Raw genomic sequence first — 15,787 nt, 5'->3', positions numbered from 1 at the left:
TTTGTTTATGATTTCCAACATAGGTTATGTTGGAAATCAAGTAAATACTAAAATTCAAAATGGTATAATTCCTCAGTCTTAAATTCCTTTGTTTTCATCCCTTCTTTTTTCTATGTTTTATATTACTTAAGTATCCGAATTTCACCATAAATCGGTAGCCAGATTACAGAGATACCACTACAAAATGAAACTAAAATTTCAGATTGTTTCTTTATTACTATTGATGTGACAGTTTTAAATACAATAAAACTACTATAAAGTAACAGTACATTATCAGCTAATAATACGACACAACTGTAGTGTGACTACGTTCTTACAACCTAGCGGCCTCGATCCGCAATCTGCAGCTGCCTTGTGATAGACCAACTTCTATCATTTTGGCCCAATGATTCTTAAACTAGTCCTAAAACCTTTGGTTTGTTTGATATATCGCGGCAAAAATTGATCCCCTTTGGTTGTTATGATCTACAGTAAATTTATGATAGGATTGCCACACTATGATTAATTTTAAATTATGATTACTAAGATTAAATATACATGAAAATGTTATTTCTGACTATTTTATGTTTGTATACATACATGTATGTAAACAAGAAACAAATCTTTGAATTTAATATAAACCAAATATTTGTAAACTTAATTAAAAAGGAACTGTAAAACATTTAAAAAATAAAATGCTTAAAATACTGACAACATAATACTCAATTTTTTTCCTATTCTACACACTTATAAAAGTGGCAACCCTACGGAGGTAAACTATTGCCGAGTGACTTAGAGGGTGGTTACTAATCGAGATATCTTTGGTTTAGGCGTCCCCGTTGTCATTGTCGTTTTTGAACGCGATGTGGTAGAAGATCCAGTCCTCGAAAAAGGATGGCACGAAGGCTTTGCTCTTGGTGTACTGCACTGGAGGGTTCAGCTTGACGAGTTCCTGCTCGTATAGCTTTAGGGATTCTGATGATGTCGCGCCGTTGCCCTGGAATTGGTATGCGGGATTAGTGATTAATTAGAGAATTAATTAGATGGCGAACCTTTATTTATTAACGTGACATTATTTAGAAAAAAAAATATAATGAGCCAGTAATGTGCCATCCAGGGCTGGCCTTATCTATCCGAGTTCTCCTTTTTAGCGACCTTTTTTATGCGTGCCCGAATTATTTTGTCTCATGCCACCACTGGTATGCGTGCCAATGGTTCGCCAGCCCTGGTCTAGGATATTACGCACGACACAAAACTTTTAACTTAAGTAGTCTGAGACTAAACAATTGTCTGATTAGCATATTGAGGCTCTATTTCACAAGTTTTAAGTAAATTTGATTTGACAATCAATCAAATTAATTTGATATCATGTAGATAGTATTCCTTTATTACCATTAATGTGGTAGTATGTGCGACTTTTTTATTTGGTCAGCTTATACATTTATGTGAGGTGTAGCATTTATGCAGTGGAACAGGTCCAAAATACTTATTTTTATAATCAGATTACTCATTGAGTACATTTAAAACATAAAAAATATTGGTGCCATGACATAACTTTAAAGTTTAACATTAATATGTATGTCGGTAGTAAATAAATACATACATGAGTCATGAACTTCCCGTCTGGCTTGAGGATCTTGAAAGCGCTATCCAGTATTGTGATCATGAACTCCCAGAGCTCGCCGCAGGCCGTCTCCGAGATGGGAATGTCCGTCAGATCGCCGAAAATGTAGTCAACCTTCCGACCCTCGGCGATGAATTTGTTCACAGTCAGCATGCAATCCTCAACTATAATCTAAAATATACGGACTACTGTTAGGGTTATTAGTATTTTTATCCTGTAAGGCGCTAGACGTCTTTTGGTTCCTACATGCGCTCCCGTTAAGTAATATCTTTCAGGAAAATGCGTGCAACACTTAAATGTAAAATTTTACATGCAACTCTGGAGCTAAACTGTTTCTATAAGAGATTTTTTTATATATTCCTTGTAACTGCTTCAACTTGAACATTCACTAATTGAAAGTATAATTGATACCCGAGTGCTATTTTTATGTTAAGAACGAATTCTTACGCGAGTGTTACTGCAAGCAGGACATAGCAAATAAATTTAGAGCTAGACTCTAAAAAACAAATTAGAATATCGATGAATAAACTCGACAAAATTGTTAAAAATAATCTAGCATGACATGCAACAGCGTTTGATATCTGTAGAATTATTAGAATTCCTATTGTAGGTATTTGCGCAATAGTAGCTAACGTAGTTTTGCGTGTGACGTCTTGACACGTCCACATACATTTCCAAAGGATTGTCGGAAATTATAATGTTTACTGTTATTAAAAGTAACCAATACCATATAGTGATATTTTTAAGCAAGACATTAAAAATATACATATTCTATTATTTTACTATATTTCAAGCACACATCAGCTCCGGGATTACTCTTTCAAAATTTATATAAAAAGCCGTTAATTTATATTAAAGCAAAATAAAAAATAAGGTTATGAACATTGCAAAATCAATCTAAACCAAAAAGGGTCCAAAAAATTACATAAAATATTTATAAAATTACTTCGTAGTTAGGACCCTTCCTTTGTTCGAGAACATCGCCACATATTGATTTGAGATATTTGTTACATGCGTTCATGACCATTTCATCGATCTCCAGCATCCATACGAACTTCGGTTTTTCTTTCAACAGTTCGTATAAAAGGGCCCCGTCGCCGCCACCTTGAAAAAATCAGCCCCGGGTTAGGAATGCTGCGGGTGTTGTGTTAATTGTGCACGAGTGGCATAAATCGTTGATTAGTTAGTGTTAACTGCGGATAGATAGAACGCAAATCTTTATGTCCGGTCTGAAGTTAGTAACTTTTTATACGTTTATCCGCCATTTTCAATAAACGATCCCGATTGCTTTTTGTGAACCATCTCAAAAATAGACCAATCAGGAAAAAGTTTTTTTTTGACATAGTTACAAATGAGTTATTTTGTTTCGTTTATTCGCGGAATCGGATTCAAGATTGAAATTAGGATCATTTATTTAGAAAACAGCTGTAAATTTCGAGACGAGCAACTAGCTTGCGTGGTTGTTTACTGTAAGTGTCCACAATTAGTGAAATCATGACCTAGAACTTTAAAAGGTCTGTATATAATGTGTTAGTCTTAGATAAGTGATAATAAGTGACATGCTCTCAATACCCGTTGTTTACTGCTTCGAAAATGCTTCGTCATTTGTAACTAAATTCCGACCGGTCATAAAAATTTTCTAACTGTGCTAAACCACGCATTAAAAGCAAATATTTTTACAGCATTTAAAAATTTTTTTTTAAATGCTGTAAAATTTATATTTATAGCATGCAAGTCATTAATCATTTTTAGATTTTACGTGATTAAATAATCTTAGTACAAAGAAGTTAGAAAAAAAAGGCTTTCAAATTAAGTAAAACTACACTAGTTTTATTATTCGGGGTTACTTAGATACTTAGAAAATTCGAAGTAAACGTCCCATTATACTATATTTTAAGGTGTAAACTAATTAAAAAAAAATGCAGAATTATAACTATATTCATACTTATACTATTTTGTTATTTTTTTCAGTTTTAAAATTAAATATTACATATAATCCATTTAAACTAAACATAAAACAGTAACTAAAACAAAAAACGTCAACTTAAAAAAAAAGACAATAAATAATGTGATACCATGGTGCTTTCTGTCTGTGCTATTTCCCTTACATGCTTGAATAAATATTAGTATTTATATTTATTTTATTTTTATCTTACCCAGAATGACGATTTCCTTGCCCTCATAGTTTTCCTTGCCGCGCTGCATCAGAGTTTCAGTGTAGATCAGATCCGCCTCAGAGATATCTGTAAAACAAGGATCTTACAATTTCAGATAAAAACATCAGTTGTAAGAACTCGCTATTCCTTAATTTAAAGGCGGTTCAAAACTCGTTGCATCAATTTTAATTTTAGATGGATGGAATGTTTGAATAAGTATATCTGAGAGCTAAACTAATAGACTTTGTGTAAATGTTGGATTTGTCAATAGGCCGTAGTGCATATATGATACAGCATATTTTCATATTTGTTTTATCTGTATTCAAATTAGAATAATTACGTCTAGTTAGTGATTTCGCAGTTGAAGAAAAACGTAAAATAGTGTAATCATGGATATTTCGGCCTTTAAAATTTAATATGACGAAATTTTAAAGGCCGAAATATCCATGATTATTAATTATTTTTACGTTTTTCTTCAACTGCGAGAACTAATCACTAACTAGACGTGAATTTAAATTCTTTACTTGCCAATACTTGTTTAGTTACCCAGATTAAAGCCGAAACAAAATGTATGAAAATGGACCTTGAGGTATCGCCTTAAGGTACGGCACAAACTAGTACACGATGATAGTGTTTTACTCCTGAATAATAGGCGAGACATGCGAGGCGGCACAAACTAAATGGCGCATACTTAGGAAAGTATCAATCCAACACCGGATGTGCGGTGTTGCCTAACAGGCGAGGTTTCAGTGACACCAATCATGATATCACTCAGTAAATAGTAGAATTTCCACGACGCATTTCCCTTGTAGAGTATCTATTTACAGCCGCCGCCAAGGTTAGTTTTAGGAAGGTGCATCTGCACTTACGCCATACTATGTAATATCATTATGTTTTATTATTTTCAATTCTAATCACGCGGGTTTTTGAAAATGCTTTACTTATCTAAAAAAGCCTCTGGTCGATAGTTCCCATTGTTGCAGATTTATTCAGTGACTTATATTGCTTGTGATTTATTTCTGGCGAGAGGGTGCACGTGCACCTACTTGCACCCCCCTCTCGGCGCCCATGTCTATGTCATCTACCTTTATATTTTAGTAAAAACTCACTTTGCAGGTCATCGAGTACGAGCATGTTGCCGAGCGACTTGGAGTGCACGACCTGCACGCGCTGGAATGACGACTGCTCGTCGAACAACACGCTGTCGATGTCGTACTCCAGCAGGCGTTCATCTGCAAACCATTCAGATATTATCGATGGTCTTGGTCTCATAGAAGTAGCTTACATAACTTATTAGTTACTGGCTTATGCCCGCGGCTCCGGCCACGTGATTAAGATTTTGCGGGTTAAAGTTTTCCGTTATAAAAGTCACACTATATATTTTTCCGGGATAGACACTTTTTTCCCGGTTTTGCAACATTTTTCACTACTTGCTCCGCTCCTATTACCATAGTGTGACGATATATAGTCTATGGCCTTCCTTGATAAAAGAGGTATCCAACGCTAAAATATTTTTTTTTCAGTTCCAACTTCGAACCAGTAGTTCCCGAGATTACCGCGTTCAAACAAACCCTTCAGCTTTATATAATAGTATAGATTTAACCACAACTGACTAAAATAATACGTTATGCCATACTGTAATCATGTAGGACATTTGTCTAAGTATCTTGGTATGATAAATGGTGGCAGGTGTTCATGGATAGGGGTCATCTCTTTAACCATCAGTAAACTCTTCTACTTTTTCTAATTTATGGACATGAATCTCGAAATTTATAAACGGTTATTTGCAACATGTTATCTTTTATGTGTCATTCAAGAATCTTACGACTTAGTCTTGAGAGTATGTACGATTGCTAAATTGTTCATTAATGAATAGGCAACGTCACTACACGTCCAAAATATTTGTGGACCTTAACTGCTTGCACTCTAATCGCTGTTGTTTTCAATCATTAATATTGTTTAGGAATTATTTAATGTACGTGTCTTTCAAATGATACATTATCTGGTGGATCCACACATATTTTCGTAGAGCAGCAATTAGAAAATTGCTAATATATCGATGCGAATATTAATTGATTCCATCAATTACCTACACCAAAAATTTCTTTTCATATAAATTATTGAAGAATTACGAAAAAATAAGTCATGCTTTAAAACTCAACATACGTGTCGGCTGTAATCTACTGAATAGTCTGTTGTGCCATATATCTTGCACTAAGGAATTTTAACTCATATAAATATATTTTTTATATTTACATCTGTCAAAATAAAAAAAAAACAATCCTAATGAAATAAAATTTACATAAAAGTATTCTTATATACGCAATATATTTGCTTACAATTTACTTTCATATTAAGGAAATTTTGCAAATAAAAATGTTTACCTTTCAGCCGAAATTTTGCGTATAGACGTGATAATACGTCAACTATAGTACAACAGTACATTCTCATTTTGAAGCTCTTTTGGAACACATAAAATAAATATAAATTAATTCACACCAAGAAATATACGTTATTTATATCTTAATAAGTAGATATTAAAGACATAATACATACCTGATGTGGGATAATATCTGCCGAACAGGCACCGTTTTAACGGGGCGTATGCTTGAGACTTTATAAAGGTGATGTATTTTTTTAGTTGACTTTCCAATACCCTCGCCGACTATTAAAAAAATAATACATAAAGAAGGAAAGAAACATAAAAATTACAATGCAGGTTGGGTAACATGCAGAGATCCAGTTTCTCATAGTTTAGGCGCATAAGGTTGAGCGTCTTCTCACATACTGGAAGATTCGTTGGTGTACAAATATTAAACAACAGTACAATTAAGAATTAAAGTGTTGCCAGATGTAGTCATTTAATGATATTCCTCATTTTTCATTCTTCACAGGGTGTGCTAGAAGCAAGCTTTTTTATGTATATAAATTTCACATGTCAACTGAAAATCCATGTACGACACATATGCAACTTGGCAAGGCGCAGTTGGCGAGATCCTGATTTTTCTAGTACAATGTTTCATTGTCTTGGCATTTTCACATACCTGGCAACACTATAAAATCCACATGCAAACAACGTAAAAGTTTAACAATTAAACATATGTGCAATAAATAGGGTTCAAGGAAACAGGGTTGTTGTTTATGAGACTTAAATCTATTTATCTTTTGCACATAGAAGCAATAACTGTGATAATGGCATGACTTTAAGTGATAGATGCATGATTTTTATCAGCTTAATGGATACAAATGTGTCTAAATTGCATTCAATAGAGCTGAATCAATGTTACAATGTCAATTGTGGTACAATAACTATGTTTTGATATTGAGACATGATTTTTCATTACATCCTACTGCTAAAGTTTTAACTGTGACAATACACATATATACATTTGAAATTAACTATAAATTATATGTTTAATACTACAAATAAAGAGGAAAATCAGAATTTAAAAAACAATTACATCATCATATATGGAAATTCCACTTATTACTTGCATCTATTTTCAATTTATCACTTAAATAAATAACAAATATGTACATAGATTTTATAGCTATTAATAAAATCCTATGTGAATCTATAACAATGTAAAAGCAGAGCATTATCTTACCTAACATTTGCTAATAAATTTATACTAGCTAGCCCATTATGATAACAAACATAACTGTGTACATAACACAAATGATTTGAAAACTAAATATTCATTATCATAAAAATTACAGCAAAAACAATCACAAATTGGTAACATTAATGACATACAACTAAGGGTCAATGCAGAAACAGAAAATAAGGGTTGCTTCTCTGACCTGAGCTCATAAGGTATACGTCTAATCTATTGCCTCGTCTGATTGGTGGCAACAATTTAACCCTTTTACACGCCAGTGACACTCTTATCGAATTTTCCAGTAGTTTACCCTTCTAGAAAACAACACCTTACGCTCAACCTTAAGTACATTATCTTAATGCTTGTTTTCACCCAACATACCAATTAAGGAATTAATGGACTTAATATTGTTGCAATATTGGAATGTATTGTTGTTCATGATACCACTTTGTTGTTAATGCCTCTCATAAGGTTAGGTAGGTGAAAACAGGTAAAAGTAAATTATTACATTTGTGGAGTAACCTATGTATTGTAGTATCGCTGTTTATAACCATTTGATATGTAACAAAAATTGTGTGAAGCAGATTCTTTATTGTAATTGACTTGTAGTCAGTTAGTTATAGCTTCGCTTATAGGTTTTGGCTAGACAATGCAATACACACTGTAATGCTTTTATAATTTATAAGCATTATACAATACATATAATCATGCTATTTTTTTACTCCACCAATGTTATACACTTTAATTACTTGTATAAATTTATTTCATATGTGTGGAATCTTTATCATACAATTGTATTTTTTTTTAATATTTTTATTTATAAATGATTTAAAATCAAATAAGAAATTGATTTTCTTGTTATTATTATTTCATCGATATAAAATGCTTCGATAGCATTTAATTATCTATCAGATAATTCAGATATTGCTGGTTCCATGAAGTGTTAATATTATTGTAATACAAGTCTTATAAGGTTTATAATTTATCACAACCTCTTTTCTTGTATAGAGCATGGCTGTATTGACCTCAAATGCAGTAAGTGTGGATAATTGTACCATCTTATGTTACATACAATACAGCATCCAATAAAGCTGTAATGTTATACACCACACTCAGATATAATCACACAAGTAGTTATAGAAGCATCTGCGCATGCTTACCTTCAAGTTTATAAGGGGCTCCTCATTTTCCTCTTTATAAAACTCAATATTTACAGTGATCAGGCCTCGATCGAACATTCGCACGGATACCGTGCAACCCTTTTTCCCCGTTAGTAACTTCTGACAGCCGCCTTCTAGTTTAATATCAGCGGCAAGAATCAAATTTGGTATGAAATCTTTCAATACAGTCTGCAATTGATTGAATACCGACTTCTGTCCATTTTCATCTCCCAAGCGGGCGGGGTCGATGGAGAAATCCAAAAGCAGAGTTTGCACCGACATATTCAAAATGTTTAGATTGACTTTTTACAAAGTAATTTAGATTATTATATCGAAATTAGCGATTTAATTATAAGTAAGGACACTTACGAACCTACTCCCTTAAACCGGAAAATGAAATTTTCAGTGAACTGACAGTTACATGACGGTTTTCTGTAAATGTTTCTATTACGAAAAATAATTCTAATAAATAATGTAATTAATCCACCAATTTTTTTTCATAAAACATATAATATTATAGTACTTAAAGTGGTTTATTATTTTTATATCTTATATTACAAAGATATTCGTCTTATTTAATATCTAATACATAATGCTGGCTATATAGAGTAATATTGTGATGGCAACAAAAGATAAATAAAAAGAAATAATGCCTAGGTTTGCAACACCGCATTGTCTGTCGTTCGTTCTTTTCGTAAAAAATTTGCATCGTGAGATTTTTGTGACATGGCTGGAAATAATACAGAAGAAGTAGAGGTGGGTAGATTTCATTAGTTGAGTGTTGGGATTATATGGCCTACCCGTATTTAGTGCTTATTCTGATATATTGGCTCTATTTTCTGGTGCTATGCTGATGTGGCTGTATTAACTTTCACTAAAGCATTTGCTTCATGTTAGCGGAGTTTTTTGATGATTTACATCAAAGTGCACGCGATCAAACAGTTATTAGGACATAATTAAGGATATCGTCGTTTACCGAAGTAGGCTTGGCAAAGATTTTGTAGGTTATAATTGATGCAAAATGACTTGTCTATTCAAGGGGTCCGCGACGACTGAGACGAAAGCCAACAACAATGCTGAGGTGCCGCCAGAGTTTCTCATCAAACATCCGCTGCAGAACACATGGAGCCTCTGGTTTTACGATAACGACAGAAACAAAACATGGGAGGAAAATCTTATTGAGTTGACCACATTCGATACGGTGGAAGATTTTTGGAGGTAATATTTTGTTATTTTGTAACCAATATTAATGTGGTGGAGATGTTTGTGTTCAGTAGAGCAACTATCTATAGATAATAATTAAATAACACCTAAGAAGTAAATTTAATAAAGGAAGTTTGAAAGTTTGCATGGAATATTATTTGAATACTAATAAGAGTTATTAAATTTCCACTTTGCCTCAAGAATGTATTATCCAGAATATGAGAATCTTGTGGACTTCTAATGTTATTGATTCAAAGAGGCAAAGTGACACAGTATTGTTTTAAAAAGAACTGAATCTGTCTTTCAATAAAAAATCTAATAATGAGGGTGAATGCAAAATAATACAATCATGGTCTGAAATTTAATACAAGTCTTTCTTGGTGCACAATAATTGCTAAATGAGTGAGAATACAATAGTACTCTTATATGTGGGACCACAAATTTATTTGTCCAATTTTCTCTCATGTAATAATATATTATAACACTAAGCCCCCAACATTCCCAGATGTTTTAATAAATAAAAAAAATATGTTTTAATTCGATATTGTAATAGATATTCATAATTGCAATAAATATAATCAATGATGACAAGCCATGGGACATAGAAGATGATGTATTTATCTTCATTTTATAACCCTCAACACAATGAAGACAATTTAGTTTTAAGGTGTCTAATAATATCAGCCCTGTATTATATACTTGCCCACTGCTGAGCACGGGCCTCCTCTACTACTGAGAGGGATTAGGCCTTAGTCCACCACGCTGGCCTAGTGCGTATTGGTAGACTTGACACACCTTCGAAATTCCTATAGAGAATTTCTCAGATGTGCAGGTCTCCTCATGTTGTTGTCATTCACCATTAAAGCGAACAATAAATTCACAAAGAATACGCACATGATTTTTTAGAAAAGTCAGTTGTGTGGGCGCTTGGGATTTGAACCTGCGGACATTCGTCTCGGCAGTCCGTTTCACACCCAACTAGGTTATCGCCGCTTATATTTAAGGTGTCTATGTCTGGCATTATAGTTCCCAAACAAATAAAGCATTTCATTGCATTTATTTTTCATACTCGGCAAGTAATACAAGGCAACCTTATTCTGTTACTGGTATAGTACAAATATAATTGATGCACAATTGGATGAATTATGCTTGCTGGTTTGTCATGCCAGAATAAAAAAAAAATGGATTCAATTATCTTATAATATGATTTAGCTTCATAGCTTTAATTGACTTCCCTAATATTATTCCTAAATAAATTGATTTCAGATTATACCACCATATCAAGCTACCATCTGAGCTGCGTCAGGGTCATGACTATGCAGTGTTCAAGCAAGGCATCCGACCCATGTGGGAAGACGACGCCAACAAGATGGGCGGCCGATGGCTTGTCAGTCTTGAGAAGAAACAGCGCAACTCAGATCTTGACAGATTCTGGCTAGATGTGGTATGTTTACTATATTTTTATTATTTGTTATCAGGTAGGTAGTTTGTTTAACTGATATGCTTCTATCGTGCAAGTCTCACTTCCTAGCAAAATATTTGTCAGGTTTGTTCTTAAGCCCATTCACATTTTGTACTGTATCCATATCCTGTGAGAGGTTGTTCCATGCTCTTACCACTCTGTTCATCAAGAGAAGCATGTATGTTTTGTTATTGCATAAGGTGGAAAATAGTTTTGTCATGTTATATAATATATCCTCAGATAACGGGCTGTTATGGGAGATATTAGTGTACATTATTAAATAATAGACATTATTCATCATTACTACAGGTTTCCATTTATATTTGCTAAAACCCAATGTTTTGGGCTTATGGGTGCAGCAAAGAGTCAAACAGTGCTTTGCAATTCAATGTTCTGTGTGGTGTGGCTACTATTTATAAGGATTATGTAATATAACTGCTATTTTCGGAATAGAAGTGATCCACAAAAGGAATTTCTGTTTAATACCAAAAGGAAAAGAAACCTCTTTGTCTAAATACCAACCAAATTGGTTCAAAGAAGCAAACGGTATCCTTCATATTGCTGTCAGCAAACAGCGGGGAAAGTGTGCTTATTTAGATTGTACATGAGTAATGAAGGTGATGTCATCACTTAATGCATGAAGTGTTATTTCTAGTACAGCACTTAATAATTCACCTTCAACATATTATGTATTGTATTAGTGAATATAAGGCATTAATGCTGTAATAACATTATATTTCCTGGATAAAGCTTTCCAGGATAAAAGACCTGCTATATAATTTCCCGATAAAAAAAGGAGACCATCTTTCCTAGAATCCCAAACTATCTCCATACTAAGTTTCATAGAAATCCATTCTGTAGTTTTTGAGTTTATTGCATTCAGACAGTGGTGGGGGACTTTTTGTATAATATATATTGATTTAGAAATTATTAAGAGAATAATTCCGTCATACATATTTGTTGCGTATCTTTAACCATTTTCTCGGTACCCACAGTGGAAACTATCAAAAGGGATAAATTTTCCCCGCTTTTGCAACATTTTTCATTGATGCTTTGATCCAATTGGTCGTGGCGTGATATTATATAGCCATCCTCGATAAATAGGATATCCAATACTAAAATAATTCCCATTGGAATTAGGAGTTCTTAGATTAGCGCGCACAAACAAACAAATTCGTCAGCTTTATATAATAGTATAGATTTTATGCTTCGGTGGCGTCGTTGTGTTGCGTGCGCGGTACGAGTACGGTGACCGTGCTAACTAACGTCTTAGATTCGAATCTCGGATTGGGTTAAAATTAATTTTGACTGGGTTTTTCATCTTAAAAATTACTCATTCACGTCAGGTTTCTATCTCACCGGACTACAAGAGTAGAGGAACAGCGAGTGCACCTATGAATTGCTAAGACACTTGTGCACTATAATGTCTGTATTTAATTGATCTCTATAGAGATTGTCCGCTGTGGCGGAAATTCGGATAGGAGGAATTCTTATAACAATATTATTATTATCCAAAATACTGGCTCAATATGGTTTGCAAACTTGTCATGGTGTTGAATCTAAAGGAGGAATTATAATTAGTGTTTCTTGTATTTAAGCATGTAAAATTCAAGTAATTACTTTGATTCCAGATCCTCCTATTAATTGGCGAAGCATTCGAAAATTCAGACGAAATCTGCGGAGCCGTCGTCAATCTCCGACCGAGGCTGGACAAAATTGGTGAGAGTTTGAACTATACTATATATATGGGGCCATCCATTAATCACGTGAGCCTCGGAAAGGGGGGGGGGGTTCGGAAATAAAATCACGAAATATCACAAGAGTTAATGAAATATCACGTGTATTTATTTTTCGTTGATCACGCGATTTCTAAACCAAAAAGCGGCGCGCGACCTTTGACTCACCGTTGATGTTTTTCTGGACATTTTTATCCCAATGCTTAATTTTCCAAAATTTAATCACATTATACCTGTATCTAAAGATTATTCTAAAAATGACGATATACTTTGTATCAAAAAGAAACACGTGATTTGGGGTAAGCGAGGGAGAGGTAGTCTAAATCCTCACCGCTTATCACCAGGGTGGGAGGGGATTAGTCACTAAAAACATCACTTAATTAATGGACAACCCTTATCAGGTATGGCAAATCTTTAATGGTTAACAAGTCATTATTTAAAAAAAAAAAACACTAAAAAGGGGCATTCGGATAGGTAAAACCAGTCCTATGGTATGTTACATGCCATATTATATTTTTGTTATAAAAATGTCATGTTAACTATTGAAGGTTCGCGATCTCTGGTACTTAGTAATGTAATGTATGTAAAATATGGACGGACCATAGTCATTTCGATAAGGAACTAAACATCAATACTAAAATAAGGTATTTCATACTTTAGAATTTACATTAAGAATAATAAAATTATTTCATTGACATTTTATTAATGCCATTACAATGTTGCAGGCATCTGGACGGCAGACGCATCGAAACAGCACGCTAACATTGAAATCGGCAGGAAACTGAAAGAGCAGCTCGGTATTCACGGCAAGATCGGCTTCCAAGTCCACCGAGACACCATGGTCAAGCAAAGTTCCGCTACTAAGAATCTTTACACTGTTTAGGCACGTTAAATTTATGTAATACAACAGAGTTTATGGGGCAAAAAGTGTGTTGGTATATGCTGCATCGTCTTATATTCAAGACAAAGTTCATAAAGTAAGGATAGCGTGGTGCTAAAGTTGTTTATCGACACAATAAAGTGTTTGAAGTTTGTGTGTATGAATTATGACAGGAATGTAACACCTGTATTTAATGGGTGATCAAAAATAGCAATAAAAAGAAACATCGTAGGCTGAGCCTACGGGAATTCCCAAGTATTAAAAAAAGTGAAAAAATGTTGATCTGTCCAAGTTTATGGTGTTGCTTCCTATACATCTACTACTTCCAAGAATACATTATCCATTTTTGTTAAAATGAGACATACGCTACTTTGCCCCAGGCTGACCGATTGTCCCGTAAGCTGTGTTCACGTTCACAACACTAGAGTAAATGTTTTATTTAACAGGAGTAGTATATTTAGGTTTCTATTGGTCTTGATATTTATCGTACGCATTATGTCGTAATGTACGTCTTGCGAGTAATGAAAGTCTGATTTTTGTACTAGAACTGTGCTCGTGTATATCGTTTGATAACATGGTCAATGGAAGTTTGTGTTTACTTTGTTGACAAATAGTTGTGTATGATATATAAATATTTTTAATATAACCGGTCTAATATCTACTGTCACGCTTTCTATTCTGTAACACTTCTAGCCCTGTAACATGTTTGGAGTCCGTACGTATGTCAAATATTTTGGTATTTTATAAAAAAATACACCTAAACTAAAAGGAGTTTTATTAAAATGTTGTGTTGTGTTTCCCACACTTAGTCCATTGAAATGTTACATTTTTTAGCTCTTACCTTGCGTTTTTTAGAGGACGCAATTTTATTTTTTTGAAGTGTAGGGGGGGTCAGTGTAAAGCTAAAACTAAGTTTGGGGTCGCCACCCTTGTCCCACGGCCGCCATCTTGAAAATAGGGATTGAAATGGTTTTTACGATGTATCTCTTAACCTATTTATCTGACAAAAAATTATGAACATTTTTTGTTGCAAATTAAATTCTCTACAACTTTAGTCCAGTAACTTTTTGTCGTAGAACTGTAAATAAAAAAGTTATAAGCGAAAATGTTAAGAAATTCAATGTTAAGCAACGACCTTTGCAACGTCGTCAGAACGTGTGTTTATAAGGTTCATAATACTTTTTTTTGTACTCTCATTACGTACAACATAAACCCGCGGTTGTCAGCTTGTACGCGAATTACTTGTATCCTGAATCGCTTTGGCACAGATGAAGCAATTACAGTAACTTCCGAAACAGTTCGTAAAAAAATATTTTTGTGAACAATTGCTTCATCTGTGCCAAAGCGATTCAGGATCCAAGTAATTCGCGTACAAGCCGAGAACCGCGGGTTTTTGTTGTACGTAATAAGAGTACAAAAAAAAGTATTATGAACCTTATAAACACACGTTCTGATAACGTTGCAATGGACATTGCTTAACATTGAATTTCTTAACATTTTCGCTTATAACTTTTTTATTTATAGTTCTACGATAAAAAGTTACTGGACCAAAGTTGTAGAGAATTTAATTTGCAACAAAAATGTTTATAATTTTTTGTCAGATAAATAGTTTAAGATATACATCGTAAAAACCATTTCAACCCCTATTTTCAAGATGGCGGCCGTGGGACAAGGGTGGCGACCCCACAAACTTGGTTTTAGCTTTACATTGACCACCCCCACACTTAAAAAAAAATAAAATTGCGTCCTCTAAAAAACGCAACCCCAAATGTAACTTTTCAATGGACTAACTGTAATTGTCAGTATGCCACACGTGAAGTCGGCTCTGAAGCGGCCTTGGCACTTGAACATGTGTTTGATCTAAAATTATTTGCCAGCATACTCACCTCGCTGCAAATCATGACGCAATTTATCTTCAATGAAGACTATCAAGTCACTTGTCTGGTGGTAAAATACGTTAGTCATTCTATCAACATCTCTATAAC

At 33.9% G+C, this 15,787-nt stretch overlaps 2 protein-coding genes across 2 annotated transcripts; one reads left to right on the top strand and one right to left on the bottom strand.

Moving 5' to 3' along the window:
* Window positions 1-196: 196 nt before the first annotated feature.
* On the bottom strand, window positions 197-8,930 carry LOC115452428 (spermine synthase). The gene is made up of 7 exons (XM_037443073.1): window positions 8,522-8,930; window positions 6,316-6,424; window positions 4,869-4,991; window positions 3,760-3,846; window positions 2,550-2,707; window positions 1,583-1,774; window positions 197-976 (listed from the first exon to the last, which is right to left on the bottom strand). The coding sequence occupies exons 1-7, from the start codon at window positions 8,801-8,803 to the stop codon at window positions 806-808; spliced, it is 1,122 nt and encodes a 373-aa protein (XP_037298970.1). The 5' UTR covers window positions 8,804-8,930; the 3' UTR covers window positions 197-805.
* Window positions 8,931-9,111: 181 nt separating this feature from the next.
* Window positions 9,112-14,570, top strand: LOC115452435 (eukaryotic translation initiation factor 4E1). The gene is made up of 5 exons (XM_030180974.2): window positions 9,112-9,277; window positions 9,561-9,739; window positions 10,991-11,168; window positions 12,818-12,905; window positions 13,648-14,570. Exons 1-5 carry the CDS (start codon window positions 9,248-9,250, stop codon window positions 13,803-13,805), a joined length of 633 nt encoding a protein of 210 aa, XP_030036834.1. The 5' UTR covers window positions 9,112-9,247; the 3' UTR covers window positions 13,806-14,570.
* The last annotated feature ends 1,217 nt before the right edge of the window (window positions 14,571-15,787 follow it).

The sequence above is a fragment of the Manduca sexta genome, chromosome 26, assembly GCF_014839805.1.
Source record: "Manduca sexta isolate Smith_Timp_Sample1 chromosome 26, JHU_Msex_v1.0, whole genome shotgun sequence".
In the NCBI taxonomy this organism is placed as follows: domain Eukaryota; kingdom Metazoa; phylum Arthropoda; class Insecta; order Lepidoptera; family Sphingidae; genus Manduca; species Manduca sexta.
The sequence above is the reverse complement of the archived record's forward strand: the minus strand, read 5'-3'. Positions and strand labels throughout refer to the sequence as shown.